Genomic DNA, 10,989 nt, shown 5'->3' with positions numbered 1-10,989 from the left:
AGTGTGAAGAGGGCTATCTTCAGGATGGGCTTCGGAGAGGAGCTGTGGTGCCCGCAGGCCCACGCCTCCCTCATGCGTCTGCAGGACTCGGAGCTGCGGCTCATGGAGCTAATCAAGAAGTGGATGACCCAGAGGACCAAGAGCGACCGCGAGTTCTCTACCCAGCTGCACCAGATGGCCGTCATGGTGGAGAAACTGGAGGGCACCCAGCCTGGTGGCGGCCTGGACTACATCAGCCAGCTAAATAAGGTATGGACCATAGGGAAGCATGTGGAACCACACAGGCAGGCTAGCAGATGACTGTGTTAAAAGATGAAACTGTAAGGCCGGTGTCTGCTGTGTTAAATAAGCGTATGGCAGTAAATTAGACGCAAGACATTCTGTAGAGATCATAATTTCAGTCTAATTTGAAATAGCTGAAATGACCATGAAATACTGACAAGTATTAATGCTTAAAAACCTCCCAAATTATTTATCATCAACAGCAAAACTCAAAGCCACTTTCCAGTCTCTATGATTTTAACCCTGTTAAAAAGCCCCCACAGATGACCAGACACATGTAAATCAGTGAGGTGTGTGTGCTCCACACAGAATTAACCCTCCACCCTGACACACTCACTCAAACGTGCGCACATACACACACACACACACTCACACAAACGTGCGCACATACACACACACACACACACTCACACAAACGTGCGCACGTGCACGCACACACACACCTAAGAGCTACACAAAGTAATTGCTAACACCAACCATGTCCTCCTTCCTCTTCTCCCTCTCAGTCGTGGAACGTGCTAGTGAGCCAGACCGAGAATCTGAGCCGCATCATGAAGAAGCGCTCAGAGGATCTGTCAGTCGGACCACTCAGCAAGCTCACCCTGCTGATCCGGGACAAGCAGCAGCTACGCAAGACCTACAGTGACCAGTGGACGCAGCTGAACCAGGACCTGTGCAAGGTTAGCGCCACAAAGAACTCACTGAGAACTAGCCCAGCTCTCCTCCTAGCTCTATTCAGATATTACCATGACCTTCTTACAAGAGATTGGCTTTAACAATCTCAATTAAAAAATAACGTTGGACTGTCATGAAATAAGGGAGGGAATAAGTATGGGAGCAAAACGCTTTTTTTTTTTTACAGGCCTACCATTCTCAAACAGTTCTGAGAAGCTACAGTTATGTTTCAATTTTTTTTGTTTGGAACAACAGAAGATGCACCAAGATACTCCAGAACCCACGGCGATATTGACATCTACTTACATATTGTAATTTAGTCTGACGCATTCAGTTTAAAGGGATTGCTCGACAATGCTATTGGTCGGCTTTAACCAAACCTTCTGCTAATTAACTTCAGCCTGGCGCTGCCCACTTAGTGCCTTTGATCACACCTTCACCACTCGCGTTATCGCTTGAGCAACAGTGCCCCAAATAGGGGCCAAAGTCTTCAGAGGGTTTCAGTTCACCTTATCAAAGCACTCAGAGACATTTCAGAATTAATCTGGATGTTGGCAAAACGTCACTGTAACAGGTTTCACTTTTGTGTGGAACTCCCTTAGTGGGAAGGAAGTGCTCCCGGGCAGTCTGAGATTCAGCTTTTGTTTTCGTTTAGTGTCCTAGCTGCTTAAAAATAACTCCCTCATTCGCAGCCAGATCATCTGAGCTGACATTTGCAGAAGGGGTTCTTCTGTAAATGTTTTGATTTTGTTTTTTTGTGGCCTATTTGCGTTCACAGAGGACTTAGAACCCATGTTCACCATGTCACCATGTTCACCAGTTGCACCATGGGATGTTTATCAAGTGTGATGTGTGTCACAATCACAAGTATGAGTCAGTCATCATGATGCATTACACTTCTGTTGTAACAGCTAACGTGTCTGCTGTTGTCCTTAATTATATAACAGCATCTATAACCCAGTATTTCACAGTTTGTGATTGATCTGTGGATTACATTTCATAGGCATTGATCGTTAGCACAAGCTCCTGAGCAAAGGGTTGTTACGGTGCAGGTGTATGGACTCAAGCAGTCAGTATGTGGAACAGAATGTGTCTAAGCTCTGCCTGAGCTGTTCAAGTCTGTAAGCAACTGATGGCACCTGTCAACTGATGTTCAGGGCCTGGCCTCCGTAAAGAGACAAATTGCCTTGACACAATTGTATTGTTTTGGCGTGATATAAATACAATTAAATTGAATTGCTAGAACGATCGCGAGGGTGCTGAAAGCCAGTAGGCGAGCCAAACAGCAGGAGCCATGCTGAGGATGCTCATATGCGAGTAGAAAGTGTTCTTTTTGTGCATCTAGCACATCCACAGGAGGATCTGCCCGATTGAGCTTTTCACAGTGTGTTTCATCAACCTCCTGAATAAATTGTTGGCTTGTTCTAAAGAGAACACAGTATTGTATTTGTCCGGGTGATACACTAGTTATTTTGTTTTTGCTTTCAGTGAGAATACTGACTGCCGTCATCCAGAGGTTGTTCAGAGAGTCAGAGGGTGTATCAGCTTTATGGCTGTTTTGGTTGCTTATCTATGTCAGAGGGAAACTGTCTGTGTTGTATGATGTATTGTATTTGCATGTGTGTGTGTATGTATGTTTGTGTATGTATGTGTGTGTGTGTGTGTGTGTGTGTGTGTGTGTGTGTGTGTGTGTCCTTGATATACAGGATATCTGTTTTTTTACATGTTTTTTTACATGTTTTTTTTATTTCATGGGAAGTGTCTGGTGTCGCTGCCTCTTAATAATACTCCAGTACTGTGGTGGTGTTTTACTCAGTATCAATCCAAATAAAATAATGAAAAGTTAATTTGTATAACTGCTCACACTTCCCTGTGTGTGTGTGTGTGTGTGTGTGTGTGTGTGTGTGTGTGTGTGTGTGTGTGTGTGTGTGAGTCTCATCCTTGTGTCTCACCCTTGTTGTATTAGGTGACTCAGACCGAGCCAGAGAAGTTAAGGGGCAGCTATAAGCAATTGGTCAGGGAAGCTGCTCAGGCCAAGAAAAGGTACCTGGAGGCCAGTAGAGGTATGCCAGCAGCTGGTGTGTGTGTGCGTGCGTGTGCGTGCGTGTGCGTGTGTGTGTGCATGCGTCTGTGTGTGTGTGTGTGTGTGTGTGTGTGTGTGTGTGTGCGCGCGTATGCACGTGTTTTCAAGCTCCTGCCAGGAAAATTCCATTGTTGCACTCACTGACCTTCCCAAGATGAAATAAGCATCAAACACTAAGAGCATTGAAATGGATTTACTGAATAACCTTACGTCTCCACTGTGTTCTCTCTGGGGCTGCCAGAGGTGTTGTTCAAACACTGAGTGTTGTTCATTTAGAGGGCCTCTCCGTAAATGTAGTGATGAGTGTAAAATAGTTCAGTGTTGATATTTCAGCGTTAAAGCAAATGCTGCCTACTTTCATCAGCAGGTTTTTGACTTGTTATGATTGCCTGTTGTTCTTTATTGTTTTTTATTGTTTTTCTTCCGCATTCTCTTTCCTGGTCTCTCTCCTTCTCCATCACGTCTCTCTGTGTTGAGATCGTGAGCGTGACCGGGCGAGGGAGCGCTATGTGAAGGCCACGCTGAAGCTGCACGAGCTGCATAACGAGTACGTGTTGGCCGTCAAGGCCGCGCAGGTCCACCACCAGCAACACTACAACCTGAGCCAGCCGGGCCTCCTCGGGGCCCTGCAGAGACTGCAGGAGGAGATGGTGCTCGTGCTGTAAGTCAGGGGGGTGTGTGTGGTGTGTGTACGTGTGTGTGTGTGTGTGTGTGTGTGTGTGTGTGTGTGTGTGTGTGTGTGTGTGTGTGTGTGTGTGTGTGTGTGTGTGTGTGTGTGTGGGGAGGGGTGGAGGTGAATGTGTGTGTGAGTCTGTGTGTGTGTGTGTGTGTATGTATGTGTGCATGTATGTGTTCAGGTATGAATGAGTGTGTTTATGTGCATGGCACGTTCGTGTGTTTGAAAAGTAAGTATGACCTTGTAGCTTGTTTTGTGTATATGTGTGTTAGCTGCTTTATGTCTTTGTGTACCCTAAATGTTAGCTTTTATTTGTGAATAAGTGTGCGCTTGAGTGTTTCTGTGAGAGAGAGGGTGTGAGTACCGGTGTGTACTGTGTGTTATTTACATCTCTAATTCCCCTTTCCCTCCCCTTAATCCAATGGCGAAAACCAAGTGATAAGGGAACAGAGATGGTCAACACAGACAGTCTGCACTCAGACTCATGGAGACCTGCTTTGTGTGTGTGTGTGTGCCTGCGCGTGTGCGTGTGTGCGCGCGCGTGTGTGTGTGTGACTTGTTGTGTGGCTCTGTAGAGCAGCCTGGCTGGCTGCCTGCCCCCAGTTGTTTCAAATAAATTCTGAGATGAAATGAAATGGGAGATATTTCAGTCAGTACCTTAAAGACACATAACATAATAACTCTCCTGAACACCCAAGGGTTGAGGATCGTGCATATAGTCAGCGCTAACCTTTTTTTTGTGGGATTTAAATCGAACACTTGCGGTCCTTTTATTTAAATCTGAAACCTGTACAGAGCCTAGATAGAGAGAAAAACAGAGGATTTCCTGGTTGTAGAAACACAGTGCTGGATCTGTGTCTAAGTAGAGGAAGTTGCTCTGATTTATTTGACTAAGACAGTAGTTCCGCCTAACAGCCCCAAACATTGTTACCTAATCTCTGTTTTAGTTATCAGCCTATTCTGGAAATTAGAAATACGATCCTGCCTTTTGTCCTGTTGAATGCGGAAGCTATCTCTACCTGACCTGTGAATGGAGTGTGTCAACCCAAGTTGTCTTCCCTTAGTGCCCAGTGTTATGTAGTGGAATCAAAAATACCTTTAATGTGGGAGAACCAAAGTCACAACAGATTTGACAGATGACATTTCAGTAAACTTTTGAGTACAGATAATATATATATAGTGTAAAGCTATATAAACAAAATTGAATGCAACATAAATATGACATTTACTTAACTGTTTGAATCCACTTTGACTTTGTACGACCCAGTAAGGAGATTCTGCAGGAATACTTTGACCTGACCACTCTGCTCCATGAGGAAGTGGTGTCAGTTCACAGGGAGATGACCAACGCCCTGAACGCCATCAACCCCCAGAGGGAGTACGACAGTTTCATCCAGCAGAACAGGTACTTTAACATGCCAAAACATCATCGTAATAAAAGACATCTGACGAAGAGAAAGCTGTAGTTCTCCCTTTCCTGCCCTGATAGAACTCTGTGCTCACTAAAAATGCATGAAGGTTTTTGAAGGGCAACAGGCACAGGTACAAGGCCCTGTGTGGATACAGACAGAGTGAGTGCTGCTGGCGCCAAGATTGACTATCAGTCTTAGATCTGTCAAGATCAGTCCCAACCTTACAGCTAATAGGATACACGAGAATGATAGCTGACTGCACAGTAGTTTACAGTTAAGAACAGCATGTTCACAATATATATTTTTTTTTTCCATCATGTAAAATAAATATTTCTTTTCATAAATATTTGAATTTCTAGGCTTACAGTATTTTTTTTTATTATTATTCAAGATATGACTGTTTTGCAAACAATGGTTCAGTTAACACCATTCCCCCTCACAAGGTCATACAGCACTGTCATATTGTTGCAACACTGAGGCAAAGAGTAGACGTAGCAACGGCCAGTATTAAGCATATGTATGTTTGACTTGATAGTATTGTCCGTGGCTTTTGATGAAAGAATATTCTAACACCAAATGAGCTTAGTGTCTTCTGCCTTCCACTGATGGGGTTTTAATTGCACCAACATTCTATTACCCTTTTTGCCCCTTACTCTCCCTATCAAAGAGCCAACTGCGGTTGTTATCGTTTCATTAATCAAATGCGGTAGTTCTGCATCAGGGGCACTTCCTAAATACAAACGAGCTTTGCTGGAAGCTTTATTCTCTGTCAGCACACACACACACATAGAACCACACTGGCACATGGACAGGACCTAATGAATATTAAGGAAATGAGCCTGTGGAAACATTTGAAATCTAACTGTGGTTGTCTAAAGCTAACTGGCTCTGTCCATGCAGAACTAATTCTGGGTCACATTTCATAGCCCCCTGTTGGCAGGTGGTAAAAGGACACTGAAACAGCACGGTACATTAGGGACGTCATGATTAGGACTTTTTAATTAGAGCCGCATTATGGGAAATGTGCTGTAAATAAAAATGATTTTTTTTTACCTTTGTAGCTGTGTAGATTTCTTGGGTGTGTGTTTGTGTGCGTGCGTGCTTGCGTGCGTGTGTGTGTGTGCGTGCTTCTGAGTGTGTATGTGTGCGTGTGTGTGCGTGTGTGGGTACATGCGTGTGTGTATGTGTGCGTGTGTGTGCGTGTGTGGGTACATGCGTGTGTGTGTGTGCGCTCATGTACATGTGTGTATGTGTGTTTGTGTTCCTAGGTCAGTAGCAGAGGTGCCAGTGTGGCTGGAGTTTGACTGCAGTGTTCTGGAGGAAGCAGAGAAACTTCAGGCTGAGGAGCTGGTGCTCAATGACCTCACTGTAGAGGGTCTCCAGCACCGGTAAGATAATATACTGGATGTGTCTCTGTTCAGTAGGTTGTGTCTGCAAAGATGCTAAAACATATATGTCTCTATTTACAGTACTTTCAGTTTGCGTGTCAATCCTCCTACCATCATTCTACATCTTTGTGCATAGAGACTAGATCTAGATATGTTCTCATGCACCCCTGGCCACACTGGTTTTGTGGGATTCTATTTGTGTCACCATACTGGTCACATGACCAGAGCCTTGAAAATACAGTGCTGATGGATGTAGATCAGTTTCTCAGGCCATCTTTGTCTAATGGCAGGTTTGATTTCAATCGCTCAAAATTCAGCAGCATTTTTAAGAAAGATAATGATCACTCTACTGCAGCAGTGCTGCTTTTATCAGGCAGGGCAGAATGAGCTTTTTTGGATGTGCCCTAGAAGTTGTGTACGTCGCAGTTGTGTGTGATAGAGTTGAGGTCCTTTGCCAGTTTGGCCCAGATATGGGATGAAAGCAGCTGAGACCGATGCACAGAGCGTTTGTCCTCCGGAGTTAGACAGCAGTATGAGGCTACCTCTGCATGCTCAGTGGTGACTCAGATCCACCAGTCATGACAAACGAATACACTTGCCAAATATGGACCCGAATGATGACGAATGATGGTCGTGACTGTGTCGTTTTCTTTAACGACTGCTGCACTAGTAGGTGCCTTTCCTTTTATTTGCTCCTGGACTAAAGTTCACTTCAAGAGCACTTCCCATTGTCAGGACATACGGTACACAATCCAACTTCCTTATTCATATTTCCATTTAGTAGCTCAACAAGATCAATAACAGTGCATGATTACAGTCAGCGACAGTAGGAACGTTGTGTCATTAGTAATTCAGTCCAGAAGAGCAATCTCTCTAGCTGAAGGATTCCATTATTCTTCCACTGCCTGATTCGTTATGGCCACGCTCACATTCGAGCATTGTTAGGTATGCAAAGCTAGGCAAAAAGAGGGAGAATTGGACTGGGAGGACATGGTACCATCATTCACTGAACTGTACATTTGAATGAGCACAGTGTTCATCTCCCCACTAATATTGCCTGAAACTGAGATGCTACTCTCTCATTATCCCTAATAATTGAAGCATAAAATTCTCAATTTCATTGTGATCGATTTCAGAAATCGTTGATTGACCCCAAAGTAATGTTCCCAGCTGTCCTTAGTAATGAGGCAATCATCATAGAGCAATGTTTCACTTTAATAATGCAATCATAATGCATCATCAGACCTTCTAATTATCGACTTCCTTTCTCCTGCAAATTCTGCAGATCGGTCCGTTGTTGATGTCGGCTTCATTTTGATGTAATGCAGGCAGAATGAATACTGGGACAGCCTGGGAATAGTGAATCTTCGGCTTACTTTCCTATAGGCCTTTAGAAATATCCACAATCCCACATTACATGTGCAATCTGTAAGGAATCATTTATCCATGGATTATATAGATTGCATACATAACCTCTTTATTTAGTTCCTAGGGAGCGCATGCAGTTACTGCAAAATGTACCATCACAGTATCATGACGCTTCCTTGATTTTTAATCACCAAGTGTATTCGTACAGAGAGCTCCGTACCTAATATGGAGAACAATAGCGATGGACCAGTCTTATACGCTAGGTTTCGGCACAGACTTACAGATTTACATTCTTAAACGGATCTGGTCTTGGCCAGATGTCATCCGTGCTGGAGGCTGTTACTTTAATCACCAGCTCATTCTCTTCCTCCTTCTTCTCGCTGTGCAGGCTGACTACGGTGGAGGACGAGCTGCTGAGTCTGTCGGCCACGCTGGGGAACCAGCAGGCTACTGTGACCCAGCTGGAGCTGGACCTGCAGTCGGAGGAGGAGGGCCTGGTACCCAGTGGGCACAGGTGAGCCCCAAGCCACTTACACTATTGGTGTTTGCGTGCATGAAGACTATATCTCTGTTTTACCATCCTTTTTGTCGGCCTCCTAACATCTGCATCATTGAATTAGGTTCTCTCTCTCTCTTTCTCTCTCTCATTTTCTCTCTTTTTCTCTGTGAGGTAGACACACGCATATGGAGTTGAGAGCTTGATAGAAAGATGGCCGTTGAGTGGATCTATTACAAAATGTGTTTTAACACTCAAATATGGGCATCCATATTTCTCTGGAGGAATATTTTGGTCTTGTTGTCAATAGGCCTTTAAAGCTCTGCGAGTTTTTGTCCTAGCGATATAGAAATAACACTCTGAGTGAGTGAAGTTTCAGCTCCTAATGACATGTCCATTAGCAAATGAGAGCTATTCATATGATAACGACATGGTAATTCAGTGATTGCTATTGGGCCATGATGTGGCAAGAAAACCTGTGGGGGGTAGTGAGCCACAAAGACATTCCAGGGCCATTACGCAATGGCCATTGTATTTGACCCAGGTGTCCCAGGTGTGTTTACACCTACTTCATCAATATTCATTGTGTAGGGACAGTGGTTTTGGAAAAGAAAAGGTTACTCTGAAGTAACTAATATTTAGTAGTGAAACCACACACACTTTCTGAATGCTAAAAGAACCTATGTATAGCTAACACCTATGTTTACAAGGTTCAGAGTTCAAAAGTCTTGGCCAGAAATCTTTACAATGTGTTTTTGTAAAAAGTCTGAACACCTCTGAAAGTAGGTTTTTGTAAGGGTATGTTTACATTTGATTTAAATAAAATGTACTACATTCCTACTACTCTCTCTCATCGCTGAGGTCTTCTAGAATATAATCATATATGCCACCTTTGCATCAATGTTTTTAGTTAGGTGACATATACAAAAACATCTAGGCATGTCCGACTACCTAAAAGAGTCTAACAGGCCTTGGTCTCCCAAGTGTTAATGTGTGACCGCGTATGAATCGCACTAGTTCTCACATCTGAAAGTTCTTCTTTTGCTCTCTCTCTCTCTCTCTCTCAGTCTATTAAGGCATTCCTCTAGAGAGCTCTCCTGCATGCCCAAAGAGTATCTAATCTCTGTCCTTCTCTCTCTCTCCCTCTCTCTCTCTCTGGCACACACTGTTTCCCTCTTTTTCTTGTTCTGCTGCAGGACTGATTAGGTTGACGGTGGTGGGGGTGTATGTAGTCAGAATGAGAAGTGATGTAGAGTGGCCTGTGCTCATTTGTCTTGGTTTATGTGGCTGTCCGAAGCCATTAGCAGTTACAGCTGATTTATAGGGAGTTAATACGCTGTATAATTAATAAGAAGCCTCTCTGGTGGATGTCAGACAAGTATTACTCTGATTTTAGTGGGTTCCATCTTTAAAGTGTGTGTGTGTGTGTGTGTGTGTGTGTGTGTGTGTGTGTGTGTGTGTGTGTGTGTGTGTGTGTGTGTGTGTGTGTGTGTGTGTGTGTGTGTGTGTGTGTGTGTGTGTGTGTGTGTTTCCTTGGTTTGGGAGCTGTACAAGCCCTTAAGTCCGCTTTGATCAGTGTCAAACAAGTAGCATGTTGACACAAATTGCGCTTTAATCGTGCACAACATGTCGGAACATCATAGGCGTCCTCAGAGGCTGATGAGGTGTTCTGATTAGCCCCGCTCCCCTGTTAGAGCTCGTTAATGCTGCCTGCAGCACATCAGAGGCTGCATGGCCTGTGAAGTTCAATATTTAATGGAAAAACAAATGATGATCTTGTGGAAGAGTTATGGGAACTTTGGTGAACTTGTGTGGAGTTGTTGTGGGGTGTTGTTTGATGTTGGTGTACATGTGGAAGGGGTTTTGGGGAGTTGCAGGGTCAGTCGTTGTTTATGAGCATGGTGGGTTTCCACAGGATCTGTAAGTGCTGTATACTGCGTGTGTATGTGCTGTATGTCTGTAGGCACTGTATGCAACTTGCTTTCTTTAAATCAAATGTATGTTTCTGCATGTTCTTGTACACATACTTGTGTGTGTGTTTTGTGCCTGCAGGATATATCAGTTCAGTAAGCGTAATGCTCTGGAGGACGGCCGACAGCTGGTGATGGTCTCCATGGTGACGCGGGCGCGGCTAGAGGCTCAGAGGCTGCTGCTCTCCGAGAAGCTGCAGAAGTTGGGCTCCCGGGAGCCGCCGCACTTCGACCTGGACGATGACCGTCGCTCCATCACCTCCTCCACCTCCATCGTGAGTGACCCACTGCACACACACACACACACACATGCACACACACACACACACACACACACACACACACACACATGCACACAGACACGTACACAGACACGTACGTAGACTAGATACTAGACACCTGCAGACTGTGGAGGTGCATATACTAGGTACTTGCAAAAATGAAGTTCTACCCAGCTACTGAAGTGATCCAAATCCTTTCTGAGTCAAGAAGAGAAACGTCTATAGGATGTCAGTTCTGCCCTCAACCTCAGTTAAGGACTGCATCCACTTTCAATTTAAACTCACAGTCTCCATGAAGGCAGTTTGTAATCAGTATTAGGGAAGTGTGTGTGTGTGTGTGTGTGTGTGTGTGTGTGTG

At 44.4% G+C, this 10,989-nt stretch overlaps 1 protein-coding gene across 1 annotated transcript in view; it reads left to right on the top strand.

Moving 5' to 3' along the window:
* The window catches only part of fes (FES proto-oncogene, tyrosine kinase), a 33,075-nt gene continuing 22,086 nt past the window's right edge, over positions 1-10,989 (top strand). Inside the window, exons 1-8 of the mRNA XM_031569034.2 lie at positions 1-249; positions 789-962; positions 2,924-3,020; positions 3,518-3,701; positions 4,984-5,121; positions 6,397-6,516; positions 8,273-8,398; positions 10,433-10,625. Of these exons, the coding sequence (XP_031424894.1) occupies positions 25-249; positions 789-962; positions 2,924-3,020; positions 3,518-3,701; positions 4,984-5,121; positions 6,397-6,516; positions 8,273-8,398; positions 10,433-10,625 (1,257 nt within the window). The 5' untranslated portion in view covers positions 1-24. The remainder of the gene's footprint in view (positions 250-788; positions 963-2,923; positions 3,021-3,517; positions 3,702-4,983; positions 5,122-6,396; positions 6,517-8,272; positions 8,399-10,432; positions 10,626-10,989) is intronic.

The sequence above is a fragment of the Clupea harengus genome, chromosome 6 (assembly GCF_900700415.2).
Source record: "Clupea harengus chromosome 6, Ch_v2.0.2, whole genome shotgun sequence".
Lineage (NCBI taxonomy): Eukaryota > Metazoa > Chordata > Actinopteri > Clupeiformes > Clupeidae > Clupea > Clupea harengus.
This window is presented reverse-complemented; position numbering and strand designations above follow the sequence as displayed.